Source organism: Oncorhynchus keta, chromosome 13, assembly GCF_023373465.1.
Source record: "Oncorhynchus keta strain PuntledgeMale-10-30-2019 chromosome 13, Oket_V2, whole genome shotgun sequence".
Taxonomy (NCBI): Eukaryota; Metazoa; Chordata; class Actinopteri; order Salmoniformes; family Salmonidae; genus Oncorhynchus; species Oncorhynchus keta.
This window is the reverse complement of record NC_068433.1, coordinates 7,452,865-7,470,234: the sequence shown is the minus strand read 5'-3', so window position 1 is coordinate 7,470,234 and position 17,370 is coordinate 7,452,865. Positions and strand designations below refer to the sequence as shown.

General features: G+C 51.6%; 1 protein-coding gene across 2 annotated transcripts in view; it reads left to right on the top strand.

Annotated features, from left to right (window-relative positions):
* lrch4 (leucine-rich repeats and calponin homology (CH) domain containing 4) overlaps nt 1-17,370 on the top strand; it is an 85,069-nt gene that overhangs the window by 54,620 nt on the left and 13,079 nt on the right. For both annotated transcript variants that reach the window (XM_052459284.1, XM_052459283.1), the window contains exons 5-15: nt 5,056-5,302; nt 8,904-9,000; nt 9,180-9,294; nt 9,839-9,951; nt 10,062-10,117; nt 11,776-11,916; nt 13,252-13,323; nt 13,687-13,741; nt 16,353-16,413; nt 16,536-16,729; nt 17,255-17,370. The exon at nt 17,255-17,370 is cut by the window's right edge and continues 22 nt beyond it. In XM_052459284.1, coding sequence (XP_052315244.1) covers nt 5,056-5,302; nt 8,904-9,000; nt 9,180-9,294; nt 9,839-9,951; nt 10,062-10,117; nt 11,776-11,916; nt 13,252-13,323; nt 13,687-13,741; nt 16,353-16,413; nt 16,536-16,729; nt 17,255-17,370 — 1,267 coding nt within the window. The remainder of the gene's footprint in view (nt 1-5,055; nt 5,303-8,903; nt 9,001-9,179; nt 9,295-9,838; nt 9,952-10,061; nt 10,118-11,775; nt 11,917-13,251; nt 13,324-13,686; nt 13,742-16,352; nt 16,414-16,535; nt 16,730-17,254) is intronic.

Below are 17,370 nucleotides of genomic sequence, written 5' to 3'. Positions count from 1 at the left end.
CTAGATGTAGGAACATTGCTGCTATAACAGCCTCCATTCTTCTGTGAAGGCTTTCCACTAGATGTTGGAACATTGCTGCTATAACAGCCTCCACTCTTCTGGGAAGACGTTCCACTAGATGTTGGAACATTGCTGCTATAACAGCCTCCACTCTTCTGGGAAGACTTTCCACTAGATGTAGGAACAATGCTGCTATAACAGCCTCCACTCTTCTGGGAAGACGTTCCACTAGATGTTGGAACAATGCTGCTATAACAGCCTCCACTCTTCTGGGAAGACTTTCCACTAGATGTTGGAACATTGCTGCTATAACAGCCTCCACTCTTCTGGGAAGACGTTCCACTAGATGTTGGAACATTGCTGCTATAACAGCCTCCACTCTTCTGGGAAGGCTTTCCACTAGATGTTGGAACATTGCTGCTATAACAGCCTCCACTCTTCTGGGAAGGCTTTCCACTAGATGTTGGAACATTGCTGCTATAACAACCTCCACTCTTCTGAGAAGGCTTTCCACTAGATGTAGGAACATTGTTGCGATAACAGCCTCCACTCTTCTGGGAAGGCTTTCCACTAGATGTAGGAACAATGCTGCTATAACAGCCTCCACTCTTCTGGGAAGACTTTCCACTAGATGTAGGAACAATGCTGCTATAACAGCCTCTACTCTTCTGGGAAGGCTTTCCACTAGATGTTGGAACATTGCTGCTATAACAGCCTCCACTCTTCTGGGAAGACGTTCCACTAGATGTTGGAACATTGCTGCTATAACAGCCTCCACTCTTCTGGGAAGACGTTCCACTAGATGTTGGAACATTGCTGCTATAACAGTCTCCACTCTTCTGGGAAGACGTTCCACTAGATGTTGGAACATTGCTGCTATAACAGCCTCCACTCTTCTGGGAAGACGTTCCACTAGATGTTGGAACATTGCTGCTATAACAGCCTCCACTCTTCTGGGAAGGCTTTCCACTAGATGTTGGAACATTGCTGCTATAACAGCCTCCACTCTTCTGGGAAGGCTTTCCACTAGATGTTGGAACATTACTGCTATAACAGCCTCCACTCTTCTGGGAAGGCTTTCCACTAGATGTTGGAACATTGCTGCTATAACAGCCTCCACTCTTCTGGGAAGGCTTTCCACTAGATGTAGGAACATTGTTGCTATAACAGCCTCCACTCTTCTGGGAAGGCTTTCCACTAGATGTAGGAACAATGCTGCTATAACAGCCTCCACTCTTCTGGGAAGACTTTCCACTAGATGTAGGAACAATGCTGCTATAACAGCCTCCACTCTTCTGGGAAGACTTTCCACTAGATGTAGGAACAATGCTGCTATAACAGCCTCTACTCTTCTGGGAAGGCTTTCCACTAGATGTTGAACATTGCTGCTATAACAGCCTCCACTCTTCTGGGAAGGCTTTCCACTAGATGTAGGAACATTGTTGCTACAACAGCCTCCACTCTTCTGGGAAGGCTTTCCACTAGATGTAGGAACAATGCTGCTATAACAGCCTCCACTCTTCTGGGAAGACTTTCCACTAGATGTAGGAACAATGCTGCTATAACAGCCTCCACTCTTCTGGGAAGACTTTCCACTAGATGTAGGAACAATGCTGCTATAACAGCCTCTACTCTTCTGGGAAGGCTTTCCACTAGATGTTGGAACATTGCTGCTATAACAGCCTCCACTCTTCTGGGAAGACGTTCCACTAGATGTTGGAACATTGCTGCTATAACAGCCTCCACTCTTCTGGGAAGACGTTCCACTAGATGTTGGAACATTACTGCTATAACAGCCTTCACTCTTCTGGGAAGACTTTCCACTAGATGTTGGAACATTGCTGCTATAACAGCCTCCACTCTTCTGGGAAGGCTTTCCACTAGATGTTGGAACATTACTGCTATAACAGCCTTCACTCTTCTGGGAAGACTTTCCACTAGATGTAGGAACAATGCTGCTATAACAGCCTCCACTCTTCTGGGAAGACGTTCCACTAGATGTTGGAACATTACTGCTATAACAGCCTCCACTCTTCTGGGAAGACATTCCACTAGATGTTGGAACATTGCTGCTATAACAGCCTCCACTCTTCTGGGAAGGCTTTCCACTAGATGTTGGAACATTGCTGCTATAACAGCCTCCACTCTTCTGGGAAGACGTTCACTAGATGTTGGAACATTGCTGCTATAACAGCCTCCACTCTTCTGGGAAGACTTTCCACTAGATGTTGGAACATTGCTGCTATAACAGCCTCCACTCTTCTGGGAAGGCTTTCCACTAGATGTTGGAACATTGCTGCTATAACAGCCTCCACTCTTCTGGGAAGGCTTTCCATAGATGTTGGAACATTGCTGCTATAACAGCCTCCACTCTTCTGGGAAGGCTTTCCACTAGATGTTGGAACATTGCTGCTATAACAGCCTCCACTCTTCTGGGAAGGCTTTCCACTAGATGTTGGAACATTACTGCTATAACAGCCTCCACTCTTCTGGGAAGGCTTTCCACTAGATGTTGGAACATTGCTGCTATAACAGCCTCCACTCTTCTGGGAAGGCTTTCCACTAGATGTAGGAACATTGTTGCTATAACAGCCTCCACTCTTCTGGGAAGGCTTTCCACTAGATGTAGGAACAATGCTGCTATAACAGCCTCCACTCTTCTGGGAAGACTTTCCACTAGATGTAGGAACAATGCTGCTATAACAGCCTCTACTCTTCTGGGAAGGCTTTCCACTAGATGTTGGAACATTGCTGCTATAACAGCCTCCACTCTTCTGGGAAGACGTTCCACTAGATGTTGGAACATTGCTGCTATAACAGCCTCCACTCTTCTGGGAAGGCGTTCCACTAGATGTTGGAACATTGCTGCTATAACAGTCTCTACTCTTCTGGGAAGGCGTTCCACTAGATGTTGGAACATTGCTGCTATAACAGCCTCCACTCTTCTGGGAAGACGTTCCACTAGATGTTGGAACATTGCTGCTATAACAGCCTCCACTCTTCTGGGAAGGCTTTCCACTAGATGTTGGAACATTGCTGCTATAACAGCCTCCACTCTTCTGGGAAGGCTTTCCACTAGATGTTGGAACATTACTGCTATAACAGCCTCCACTCTTCTGGGAAGGCTTTCCACTAGATGTTGGAACATTGCTGCTATAACAGCCTCCACTCTTCTGGGAAGGCTTTCCACTAGATGTAGGAACATTGTTGCTATAACAGCCTCCACTCTTCTGGGAAGGCTTTCCACTAGATGTAGGAACAATGCTGCTATAACAGCCTCCACTCTTCTGGGAAGACTTTCCACTAGATGTAGGAACAATGCTGCTATAACAGCCTCCACTCTTCTGGGAAGACTTTCCACTAGATGTAGGAACAATGCTGCTATAACAGCCTCTACTCTTCTGGGAAGGCGTTCCACTAGATGTTGGAACATTGCTGCTATAACAGTCTCCACTCTTCTGGGAAGACGTTCCACTAGATGTTGGAACAATGCTGCTATAACAGCCTCCACTCTTCTGGGAAGACTTTCCACTAGATGTTGGAACATTGCTGCTATAACAGCCTCCACTCTTCTGGGAAGACGTTCCACTAGATGTTGGAACATTGCTGCTATAACAGCCTCAACTCTTCTGGGAAGGCTTTCCACTAGATGTTGGAACATTGCTGCTATAACAGCCTCCACTCTTCTGGGAAGACTTTCCACTAGATGTTGGAACATTGCTGCAGGGACTTGCTTCCTTTCAGCCACGAGTATTCGTAAGGTCGGGCACTGATGTTTGCCGATTTAGGCCTGTTGTTCGACGGGATTGAATTCAGGGCTCTGTGCAGGCCAGTCAAGTTCTTCCAAACTGATCTCGCTTTGTGCACGGTGACATTGTCATGCTGAGACAGGAAAGGGCCTTCTCCAAACTGTTGCCACAAAGTTGGAAGCACAGAATCGTCTAGAATGGCGTTGTATGCTGTAGTGCCATGGAAACCCATTTCATGAATTTTCCGACTAACAGTTCTTGTGCCGACGTTGCTTCCAGAGGCCGTTTGGAACCCGGTAGTGAGTGTTGCAACCGAGGACAGACAATGTTTTACACGCTTCAGCACTTGGCTGTCCTGTTCTGTGAGCTTGGGTGGCCTACCACTTCGCGGTTGAGCCGTTGTTGCTCCTAAGACGTTTCACACTTCACAATAACAGCACTTACAGCTCTAGCAGGACATAAAATTGACCAGCTGACTTGTTGGAAAGGTGGCATCCTGTGACGGTGCCACGTTGAAAGTCACTTGAGCTCTTCAGTACGGGCCATTGTACCGCCACTGTTTGTCTATGGAGATTGCATGGCGATGTGCTCGATTTAAAAAAATATATATATACACCTGTCAGCAACGGGTGGGGCTGAAATAGCCGAATCCACTCATTTTAAAGGGGTGTCCACATACTTTTGTGTGTATAGTGTATACATTAGGCTTAAGTCCAACTGTTTCTAACCTAGACGTTAACACACTACTAACCCTGATGTGTCTTCTGTGACCCTGTTGTCAAACAGACCAGACTACCTCAGAGATATAGGTCTAAGTACCATTACCAGATAATTTTACCCCAAACTAAAGCATACAGTAGTGGTAAATCCCCCAGCGAAACAAGCCAGCTGCCTGTGACTGTATGATCTGTACGTTACCAGTATAGCTCTGGCCTCGTAGCATCCCTCCAAAAAAAAAAAAAACACTACTCCTGTCCTGAGCTCTTCTCCAACCTCATGGGTTACAGCCACTGTAGCAACTCCTTTTGAGTCGACACGGTTTGACAAAAGATCAGCCAGGCCGTTATTTGAATTGAATAAAATCATAGTTTAAATAAAAGCGCCCCCCCACCCGAATGCTATCAAAACATTGGCTTGATAGTGACAAAAGTGCATTTTATTATTTCCCAAGATGCAGTCATTTCCATGATGATTAGATATCTTGGTACTAAACCCAACACCCCCCTCTCTCTCTCTCTCTCTCTCTCTCTCTCTCTCTCTCTCTCTCTCTCTCTCTACTCTCTCTCTACCTCTCTCTACCTCTCAGAGTTGTCCGAGTTACCCCTGGTCCGGTTAGACGTCTCCTGTAACCACATCTCCCACGTGCCCGTGTGTTACCGCCACCTGCGTCAACTCCAGACCATAGTCTTGGACAACAACCCCCTGCAGCAACCGCCTGCCCAGATCTGCTCGAAGGGAAAGTACCACATCTTCAAGTTCCTCAACATTGTGGCCTGCAAGAGGAGCCAGGAGGAGCTGGAGAGAGCCCTGAGACCTACAGGGTTTAATAGCTGGTGAGAGAGGGAGGGGAGAGAGCCCTGAGACCTACAGGGTTTAATAGCTGGGGAGAGTTCCCTGACACCTACAGGGTTTAATAGCTGGTGAGATTGGGGACAGAGAGCCCTGAGACCTACAGGGTTTAATAGCTAGGGAGAGGGGGAGGGAGAGAGCCCTGAGACCTACAGGGTTTAATAGCTGGTGAGAGAGGGAGGGAGAGAGCCCTGAGACCTACAGGGTTTAATAGCTGGTGAGATTGGGGACAGAGAGCCCTGAGACCTACAGGGTTTAATAGCTGGTGAGAGAGGGAGGGGAGAGAGCCCTGAGACCTACAGGGTTTAATAGCTGGGGAGAGAGGGAGGGGAGAGAGCCCTGAGACCTACAGGGTTTAATAGCTGGTGAGATTGGGGGGAGAGCCCTGAGACCTACAGGGTTTAATAGCTGGTGAGAGAGGGAGGGGAGAGAGAGCCCTGAGACCTACAGGGTTTAATAGCTGGTGAGAGAGGGAGGGGAGAGAGCCCTGAGACCTACAGGGTTTAATAGCTGGTGAGATTGGGGGGAGAGAGCCCTGAGACCTACAGGGTTTAATAGCTGGTGAGAGAGGGAGGGGAGAGAGCCCTGAGACCTACAGGGTTTAATAGCTGGTGAGAGAGGGAGGGGAGAGAGAGCCCTGAGACCTACAGGGTTTAATAGCTGGTGAGAGAGGGAGGGAGAGAGCCCTGAGACCTACAGGGTTTAATAGCTGGTGAGAGAGGGAGGGGAGAGAGAGCCCTGAGACCTACAGGGTTTAATAGCTGGTGAGAGAGGGAGGGGAGAGAGAGCCCTGAGACCTACAGGGTTTAATAGCTGGTGAGATTGGGGGGAGAGAGCCCTGAGACCTACAGGGTTTAATAGCTGGTGAGAGTGGGGGGAGAGAGCCCTGAGACCTACAGGGTTTAATAGCTGGGGAGAGAGGGAGGGGAGAGAGCCCTGAGACCTACAGGGTTTAATAGCTGGTGAGATTGGGGGGGAGAGCCCTGAGACCTACAGGGTTTAATAGCTGGTGAGAGAGGGAGGGAGAGAGCCCTGAGACCTACAGGGTTTAATAGCTGGTGAGAGAGGGAGGGGAGAGAGAGCCCTGAGACCTACAGGGTTTAATAGCTGGTGAAAGAGGATGGGGGGGGGGGGGACAAGGATATAGAGTTGATCTAATAATCTTTACTTTGGTACCTTTTTTTAATGTAACAGTTAATTAATTACATGATGAGAGGAGGGAGATAGCTGAGGAATCACATGGAGGAAAAAACAGGTCACTGACTACAGAGACCTACTACCGGCTTGTACAGCCGCTGACTACCGAGACCTACTACCGTCTTGTACAGCCGCTGACTACCGAGACCCACTACCGTCTTGTACAGCTGCTGAGTCAATATAAGAAATAATATTAGCCTAACCCTCGCCGATAGTACCGTACCGTACCTGACCCTCGCCGATAGTAAGGTACTGTACCTGACCCTCGCCGATAGTAAGGTACTGTACCTGACCCTCGCCGATAGTACCGTACCTGACCCTCGCCGATAGTACCGTACCTGACCCTCGCCGATAGTACCGTACCTGACCCTCGCCGATAGTACCGTACCTGACCCTCGCCGATAGTACCGTACCTGACCCTCGCCGATAGTACCGTACCTGACCCTCGCCGATAGTACCGTACCTGACCCTCGCCGATAGTACCGTACCTGACCCTCGCCGATAGTACCGTACCTGACCCTCGCCGATAGTACAGTACCGTACCTGACCCTCGCCGTTAGTAAAGTACCGTACCTGACCCTCGCCGATAGTAAGGTACCGTACCTGACCCTCGCCGATAGTACCGTACCTGACCCTCGCCGATAGTACCGTACCTGACCCTCGCCGATAGTACCGTACCTGACCCTCGCCGATAGTACCGTACCTGACCCTCGCCGATAGTACCGTACCTGACCCTCGCCGATAGTACTGTACCGTACCTGACCCTCGCCGATAGTACCGTACCTGACCCTCGCCCGATAGTACCGTACCTGACCCTCGCCGATAGTACCGTACCTGACCCTCGCTGATAGTACTGTACCGTACCTGACCCTCGCTGATAGTAAGGTAATGATGTACCTGACCCTCGCCGATAGTAAGGTACCGTACCTGACCCTCGCCGATAGTAGGTACCGTACCTGACCCTCGCCGATAGTAAGGTACCGTACCTGACCCTCGCCGATAGTAAGGTACCGTACCTGACCCTCGCCCGATAGTACCGTACCTGACCCTCGCCGTTAGTAAAGTACCGTACCTGACCCTAGCCGATAGTACCGTACCTGACCCTAGCCGTTAGTAAGTACCGTACCTGACCCTCGCCGTTAGTAAAGTACCGTACCTGACCCTAGCCGTTAGTAAGGTACCGTACCTGACCCTAGCCGTTAGTAAGGTACCGTACCTGACCCTAGCCGTTAGTAAGGTACCGTACCTGACCCTCGCCGATAGTAAGGTACTGTACCTGACCTCGCCGATAGTAAGGTACCGTACCTGACCCTCGCCGTTAGTAAAGTACCGTACCTGACCCTAGCCGTTAGTAAGGTACCGTACCTGACCCTCGCCGTTAGTAAAGTACCGTACCTGACCCTCGCCGTTAGTAAGTACCGTACCTGACCCTAGCCGATAGTAAGGTACCGTGACCTGACCCTAGCCGTTAGTAAGGTACCGTACCTGACCCTCGCCGATAGTAAGGTACTGTACCTGACCCTAGCCGTTAGTAAGGTACCGTACCTGACCCTCGCCGTTAGTAAGGTACCGTACCTGACCCTCGCCGTTAGTAAGGTACCGTACCTGACCCTCGCCGTTAGTAAGGTACCGTACCTGACCCTCTCCGATAGTACCGTACCTGACCCTCGCCCACAAATATAGAACATTCACCACAGTTCCCTTTTCCTCTTGAACATTTACTGAACAATGACATTTTTCTTCAATATTTTATTCAAAGAGTATTTATGCCTCGTGCGAACAGTAGCTTAATGTTTTGCTTAATAACAAAAAAAATGTCAAACGATAAACCTGAACTGACACCTTGCGTCTGCTTTTATGAAAATACACGGTACAAATTCGGCTACTACCCTTCAATAATGTATTGAACAATTAGACTTTTTTTTTTCTTGAGCGTCGAGGACTATTGAACTGTAACGATAACGTAACAAAGTTTGGGGAAAATCTAACGTACTCGTTGTACCACTTGTAATCGCCTACTTTTGTCTTTCGCTCGCAGCACTGTTGAGAAACAGAAGTCCACTGCGCCAGGTTTCAGGCAGCCCTAAAGCTTAGTCTTACACTGCCATGTCAGATACAGATAACAAAAGAGAAAAACCTCACTGTATACTGTAGATATGAATTTCACCAGTGGTTTATGTTTATGGATTTTAGTTGTTTAATGCATTGGTCTGTTCTTTATTCAATCCGCACGCCACCCACGGATATAACCACTGGGACTGTGGGTTTTGAGTCAACCCACGCATCACCCGTGTGTGGAGTGTGTGTGTGTGCTGAATACTGGTGTGTGTGTGTGTGTGTGTGCTGAATACTGATGTGTGTGTGTGTGGTTTTCATGTCTCCTGGCAGTCTGTCGGACCATGAGCTGTTCTCAGGTCAGTTTGGAGGTTTGGACTCTGGCTTCAACAGTGTGGACAGCGGCAGCAAGAGATGGTCTGGGAACGAGGTGAGACAACATACGAGTTTCATTTGTGGTGTTACTATCTCTGTGTGTATCTACCCTGCGTGAAGAACAGTGGTCCGACCATCTGTCGTAATGATTGCCCTAAATCAAGTAGATGTTTTTTTATACAGAAGTCTTAAAACCTTACGAAAGGTCAAATCTCCTTTCCGATCTCTCTCCAGTCTGCAGATGACTTCTCAGAGCGGTCCCTGCGTATGGCTGAGCTCACCAGAGACCAGAGGAACCTGGAGGAAGAGGTGGAGGACGACTCTTCCCTCACAGAGACCCCAGACACGGGTGAGCAGTGGGCTCTAACTAACCCCCGCCCCCCAGTGGGCTCTAACTAACGCCCGCCCCCCCCCAGTGGGCTCTAACTAACCCCTGCCGCCCCTACACTCTAACCACTAGGCTACCTACCGCCCCTACACTCTAACCACTAGGCTACCTACCGCCCCTACACCCTAACCACTAGGCTACCTGCCGCCCCTACACCCTAACCACTAGGCTACCTGCCGCCCCTACACTCTAACCACTAGGCTACCTGCCGCCCCTACACTCTAACCACTAGGCTACCTGCCGCCCCTACACTCTAACCACTAGGCTACCTGCCGCCCCTACACTCTAACCACTAGGCTACCTGCCGCCCCTACACTCTAACCACTAGGCTACCTGCCGCCCCATAAGCACACTCGCTGTGGAAAGGGACATGTTTTTTGTAACAAAACAGGAATGTTATTTTTAGAGACAAGACGGCGCTTTGTTGTTCTAAATCCTCAGACATTCTCTAATGTTATTTGACTGTAATCTCTCTCCTCTCTCTTTTGTTTCTTGGTTTCCACAGTGAATGGGGAGGCCAAGCGGGTGGATGTCATAGCGTCACCGAGGAGCGTCACCGAGGAGAAAGAAGACTGCAGGGCGAATCGTCCCTCTCCCCCCATCACAGCGCCCCCGCAGGTTAGGAGGACACATTTTTATGTGTTTTTATAAACTCTTATGAAGAGCAGATGTGTGTGTGTGTGTGTGTGTGTGTGTGTATCTAACAACGACATGGTGGTGTTCTTCAGGAGAACACAGCGGAATCCTCACCACCACCCCAAACACAAGACTCTTCTAGAAGCAGGTGAGACACACCACACACACACACACACACACACACACACACACACACACACACACACACCACAGGAGGTTGGTGGCACCTTAATTGGGGAGGACGGGCTCCTGGTAATGACTGGAGTGGAATCAGTGGAATGGTATCAGCAACATCAAACACCTGGTCTCCATGGTTTCAATGGTTTCCATGGTCTCCATGGTCTCCATGGTTTCCAGGTGTTTGATGCCATTCCATTCGCTCCGTTCCGACATTTATTATGAGCCGTCCTCCCCTCACCAGCCTCCTGTGACACACACACACACACACACACACACACACACACACACAGACCATTGATACTGCACAAGGATACCTCACACTCAGCCGTGATGTGTGTGTGTGTGTGTGTGTGTGTGTGTCGGTGCCCATTTTTATATTCTCCTGTGTTCCTGCAACAGTTTCACTGTGGATTCAGCAGTTTGACTGACTGGCCTGTGGACACAGTCTCATACACAGCAACCGTCTGTCAGTGTTTTCAGATTGAAAAGGACAGATAGTCTTTTGATCACACTCTCTCCCTGCCTTGTTTTACAAGGTCAGCCTCTCGGGGAGTGTTTGAGGAGCTGGGAAAAGTCAACAGACTGCGGTTCCCATTACTAACACCACTGACTGACACAACCAGAGGAACACACACACCCCCTGCCCCTTCCCCTTCCCCCCCCCAGCCAATCGGAAGCACTTGCCATCAAATATTTGCCATTTATATATATATTTTTTTATTACATTTTTGACTTCTTAAATAAAGAAGTTGCAATGTATTAGTTAACCCCTCTCTATCTCAATATTACATATTTTTTTATTACATTTTGTCAAGAGTTTTAAAATAAATCAAATGGTTTCACAGTATAATTTATTTTGTAATCTTTGGTTATAGACCAGGTTTTGACCTCCCATTCGAGTACATTTGATATATATTTAAAAAATACAGTCAAGAAGTTGCATTGTGTTAACACCTGCTATATCTCAATATAACGTATTTTTGTATAAAAAAATGGACAAGATTTTGAATATTTTTTAATCTGTGGTTAAAGATGAACAGTGAGGAAAAAGGCCATTGTCACTATTATGTGACATCACTCCACGACAGCCAACCGCTGGCCAGCTTTCACTTGAATTAGGATGCTACGTTGATGCGTAACGATATGACATCACGCAATATGACATCACACAGTATTTGGTGTTTGTTCAGTCAACAATCCATTTTTTGCTACCTTTCCACCCCTCTGTGCTTTTCTACACTCACCCTCTTTCTCCATATCCTTCTCTGTCTCTCTGTCTCTCTGTGTCTCTCTGTGTCTCTCTGTGTCTCTCTGTGTCTCTCTGTGTCTCTCTGTGTCTCTGTGTGTGTCTCTGTGTCTCTCTGTGTCTCTGTGTCTCTCTCTGTCTCTGTGTCTCTCTCTGTCTCTGTGTCTCTCTCTGTCTCTGTGTCTCTCTCTGTCTCTGTGTCTCTCTCTGTCTCTGTGTCTCTCTCTGTCTCTGTGTGTCTCTGTGTCTCTCTCTGTCTCTGTGTCTCTCTCTGTCTCTGTGTCTCTCTCTGTCTCTGTGTCTCTCTCTGTCTCTGTGTCTCTCTCTGTCTCTGTGTCTCTCTCTGTCTCTCTCTCTCTCTCCTCTCGGTCCACTGTCAGTGTGGAGGTAGGAGGGGGGCTGTCACACCCGTCCCCCTCCAGTCCCACCCTGGAGGAGAGGAGGAGACCAGGTACCCTGCTCATCTGGCAGGAGAGAGAGAGAATCCATCAGCAGAGAGACAACACTGCCAGAGACAATGGGTGAGGAGGGGGAGACAATGGGTGAGGAGGGGGAGACAATGGGTGAGGAGGGGGGGGGAGACAGGAGTGGGAGGGAGAGACAGGAGGGGGAGACAGGAGGGGAGACAGGAGGGGGAGACAGGAGGGGGAGACAGGAGGGGGAGACAATGGGTGGGGAGGGGGAGACAATGGGTGAGGAGGGGGAGACAATGGGTGAGGAGGGGGAGACAATGGGTGAGGAGGGGGAGACAATGGGTGGGGAGGGGGAGACAACGGGTGGGGAGGGGGAGTCAGGACCCAGTAGCAGCAGACGGGCCAGAGACAATGGGTGGGGAGGGGGAGACAATGGGTGAGGAGGGGGAGACAATGGGTGAGGAGGGGGAGACAATGGGTGAGGATGGGGAGACAATGGGTGAGGATGGGGAGACAACGGGTGAGGATGGGGAGACAACGGGTGAGGATGGGGAGACAACGGGTGAGGATGGGGAGACAACGGGTGAGGATGGGGAGACAACGGGTGAGGATGGGGAGACAACGGGTGAGGATGGGGAGACAACGGGTGAGGAGGGGGAGACAACGGGTGGGGAGGGGGAGACAACGGGTGGGGAGGGGGAGACAACGGGTGGGGAGGGGGAGACAACGGGTGGGAGGGGGAGACAACGGGTGAGACAACGGGGAGGAGGGGGAGAGACAACGGGTGAGACAACTGGTGAGGAGGGGGAGACAACGGGCGGGGAGGGGGAGAGACAAGGGGTGGGGAGGGGGAGAGACAACGGGTGGGGAGGGGAGAGACAACGGGTGGGGAGGGGAGAGACAACGGGTGGGGAGGGGGAGAGACAACGGGTGGGGGGGGAGACAACGAGGGGGAGGGGGAGACAACGAGGGGGAGACACCGGGCGAGGAGGAGGGAGGGGGAGACACCGGGCGAGGGGGGAGACACCGGGCGAGGGGGAGGGGGAGACACCGGGCGAGGGGGGAGACAACGGGCGAGGGGGGAGACAACGGGTGGGGAGGGATCCTTTCAACAAAGGAAGCTGGCTGTTGATGTTGGACACAAACCCATATACTTTAAAAAGCTGTGATCAGTGTTTTTTAGTGTGTTTTATTTAAACAGGACAATCAACAGAGTTGGTAGAACAAAATGTAACAAATAAAATCCCACCTCAATTAATGTTTATATTTGTTAAGGTCATTGTAACAACTAATCTACCAGCTGCTAGTTAACTTGTGTGTGGTGAAGGACTGAATATTTCCCTATTTCAAACGTTGAACGAAATGGCAGTTGTAAAAGACAACTTTATATGGAAACAACCACCTTTCCATTTCATATCTGATTTTCTAAACGTCTCCTTCCAGTTTACTGAAGATTACAACGGCCAAAACAGGAAGTAATGTGGCGACGCTGTCACAGACAGGAAGTAGCTCGAGGTAAGAGACCTTAAATCTTACATGAACCAAACTAGTCCAGGGAGAGAAAGAAAACACTTTTGCTGCCTGAATTGAAGCATGTGCCGTGTGAAATGCATTTAGACAGGCAGACCAATTCTGATTTTTTTTTTTCTTCCAGCAGTTGGTCTTTGGACCAATCACATCAGATATTTTTCAGAGCTGATCTGATTGGTCAAAAGACCAATTAGTTGGTAAAAGATCAGAATTGGTCTGTCTGTCTAAGCGCCGGTGTATTTCTTTTGTCAAAGCTCCTGTTCTGTTTATTAGTAGCAGATGCATGAGCACCGTGCCTGATTTGTGGTTTGGAGATTTTCTTTCTGAATCTGCTCTGTCTCCCCCTAGTGGTAGCTCACCAGAGAACAACCACTCCCAGAACGGGCTCAGACAACGATGTGCGGTCAGTCTTTCATGAAGCTCTTTACACTTTCATCTCTCTTGTAATATATATATTTTTTTACTTCATTTTTGTCATGATGTATAATTGTTACTATTTAGTATCAGCAGTATAATTCATAGCCTGGTCCCAGATCGTCTTTTCCTCCTATAGCCCGGTCCCAGGTCGTCTTCTCCTCCTATAGCCCGGTCCCAGGTCGTCTTCTCCTCCTATAGCCCGGTCCCAGGTCGTCTTATCCTCCCGTAGCCCGGTCCCAGGTCGTCTTCTCCTCCCGTAGCCCGGTCCCAGGTCGTCTTCTCCTCCCGTAGCCCGGTCCCAGGTCGTCTTCTCCTCCCGTAGCCCGGTCCCAGGTCGTCTTCTCCTCCCGTAGCCCGGTCCCAGGTCGTCTTCTCCTCCCGTAGCCCGGTCCCAGGTCGTCTTCTCCTCCCGTAGCCCGGTCCCAGGTCGTCTTCTCCTCCCGTAGCCCGGTCCCAGGTCGTCTTCTCCTCCCGTAGCCCGGTCCCAGGTCGTCTTCTCCTCCCGTAGCCCGGTCCCAGGTCGTCTTCTCCTCCCGTAGCCCGGTCCCAGGTCGTCTTCTCCTCCCGTAGCCCGGTCCCAGGTCGTCTTCTCCTCCCGTAGCCCGGTCCCAGGTCGTCTTCTCCTCCCGTAGCCCGGTCCCAGGTCGTCTTCTCCTCCCGTAGCCCGGTCCCAGGTCGTCTTCTCCTCCCGTAGCCCGGTCCCAGGTCGTCTTCTCCTCCCGTAGCCCGGTCCCAGGTCGTCTTCTCCTCCCGTAGCCCGGTCCCAGGTCGTCTTCTCCTCCCGTAGCCCGGTCCCAGGTCGTCTTCTCCTCCCGTAGCCCGGTCCCAGGTCGTCTTCTCCTCCCGTAGCCCGGTCCCAGGTCGTCTTCTCCTCCCGTAGCCCGGTCCCAGGTCGTCTTCTCCTCCCGTAGCCCGGTCCCAGGTCGTCTTCTCCTCCCGTAGCCCGGTCCCAGGTCGTCTTCTCCTCCCGTAGCCCGGTCCCAGGTCGTCTTTTCCTCCCGTAGCCCGGTCCCAGGTCGTCTTCTCCTCCCGTAGCCCGGTCCCAGGTCGTCTTTTCCTCCCGTAGCCCGGTCCCAGGTCGTCTTCTCCTCCCGTAGCCCGGTCCCAGGTCGTCTTCTCCTCCCGTAGCCCGGTCCCAGGTCGTCTTCTCCTCCCGTAGCCCGGTCCCAGGTCGTCTTCTCCTCCCGTAGCCCGGTCCCAGGTCGTCTTCTCCTCCCGTAGCCCGGTCCCAGGTCGTCTTCTCCTCCCGTAGCCCGGTCCCAGGTCGTCTTCTCCTCCCGTAGCCCGGTCCCAGGTCGTCTTCTCCTCCCGTAGCCCGGTCCCAGGTCGTCTTCTCCTCCCGTAGCCCGGTCCCAGGTCGTCTTCTCCTCCCGTAGCCCGGTCCCAGGTCGTCTTCTCCTCCCGTAGCCCGGTCCCAGGTCGTCTTCTCCTCCCGTAGCCCGGTCCCAGGTCGTCTTCTCCTCCCGTAGCCCGGTCCCAGGTCGTCTTCTCCTCCCGTAGCCCGGTCCCAGGTCGTCTTCTCCTCCCGTAGCCCGGTCCCAGGTCGTCTTCTCCTCCCGTAGCCCGGTCCCAGGTCGTCTTCTCCTCCCGTAGCCCGGTCCCAGGTCGTCTTCTCCTCCCGTAGCCCGGTCCCAGGTCGTCTTCTCCTCCCGTAGCCCGGTCCCAGGTCGTCTTCTCCTCCCGTAGCCCGGTCCCAGGTCGTCTTCTCCTCCCGTAGCCCGGTCCCAGGTCGTCTTCTCCTCCCGTAGCCCGGTCCCAGGTCGTCGTCTTCTCCTCCCGTAGCCCGGTCCCAGGTCGTCGTCTTCTCCTCCCGTAGCCCGGTCCCAGGTCGTCCTCTCCTCCCGTAGCCCGGTCCCAGGTCGTCGGCCCCTCCTCCCGTAGCCCGGTCCCAGGTCGTCGGCCCCTCCTCCCGTAGCCCGGTCCCAGGTCGTCGGCCCCTCCTCCCGTAGCCCGGTCCCAGGTCGTCGGCCCCTCCTCCCGTAGCCCGGTCCCAGGTCGTCGGCCCCTCCTCCCGTAGCCCGGTCCCAGGTCGTCGGCCCCTCCTCCCGTAGCCCGGTCCCAGGTCGTCTTCTCCTCCCGTAGCCCGGTCCCAGGTCGGCGGCTCCTCCCGTAGCCCGGTCCCAGGTCGTCTTCTCCTCCCGTAGCCCGGTCCCAGGTCGTCGGCTCCTCCTCCCGTAGCCCGGTCCCAGGTCGTCTGCTCCTCCTCCCGTAGCCCGGTCCCAGGTCGTCGGCTCCTCCTCCCGTAGCCCGGTCCCAGGTCGTCGGCCCCTCCTCCCGTAGCCCGGTCCCAGGTCGTCGGCCCCTCCTCCCGTAGCCCGGTCCCAGGTCGGTCGGCCCCTCCTCCCGTAGCCCGGTCCCAGGTCGGTCGGCCCCTCCTCCCGTAGCCCGGTCCCAGGTCGTCGGCTCCTCCTCCCGTAGCCCGGTCCCAGGTCGTCGGCTCCTCCTCCCGTAGCCCGGTCCCAGGTCGTCGGCCTCTCCTCCCGTAGCCCGGTCCCAGGTCGGTCGTCTCCTCCCGTAGCCCGGTCCCAGGTCACCCAGGCTGTATAATCCATACCTGATGTATAAATCATGTAATTACCTCACTTCCCCTTCAACAGAGTGCAGATCAGATGTCACTGTCTCAAACGGCACCGGTTCAGCGCTCTGTTAGCCGATCAGGTACACACCAATACAGTTCAGCTGCAATCTCCTATCTCCTAGTACAGACAGCGCCGATGTTAGTTAACACACAACGTGTGTGTGTGTGTGTGTGTGTGTGTGTGTGTGTGTGTGTGTGTCAGACGTTCCGTCGTCTCCCAAGGCGTCGTCCCCTCCAGGCCTGAGTCAGAAACCCAACAGTTTCCTGTTCCGCACCTCGTCCCGCTGCAGCGTAAAGAGTCAGTTCTCCATCTCAGGCTCCACACAGAGTCTGGTGGAGGCAGGCCGCTCTGAGTCTCGCTCCGTGTTGAGGCCAGATGTAGTACAGCTACGTAAGGTACGGTCTACCTCCTACCTTACCTCTTCTTTCTCTTTAATGGCTCTCCACTTATACTCTATCAATTGAAGTGGCTTTTTATTTTTAGCATGGGAAATATATGTTAACATTGCTAAAGCAAGTGAAATAGATTTGTATTTTTAGCATGGGAAATATATGTTAACATTGCTAAAGCAAGTGAAATAGATTTTTATTTTTAGCATGGGAAATATATGTTAACATTGCTAAAGCAAGTGAAATAGATTTTTATTTTTAGCATGGGAAATATATGTTAACATTGCTAAACAAGTGAAATAGATTTTTATTTTTAAATGCGTTAAACATTACACTCACAAAAGTTCAGAAAGAATAAAGAGATTTCAAATGTCATATGTCTATCTATATACAGTGTTGTGATGATGTGCTAAAGGGAAGATAAATATATATATATATAGGTTGTACTTATTTATCCCCTCCATCGCTCTTTCATCCTCCATCTCTGTACCTCTCACCCCCCCGGTCCATCTCTGTATCTCTCTCTGTCAGACTCTGGAGTCGAGGTTAAAGACCGTCCTGCCAGAGGATCTAGGTGAGGCGTTGTCCAATGGAACGGTCCTCTGCCAGCTGGCCAATCACGTGCGGCCTCGCGCTGTGTCCATCAT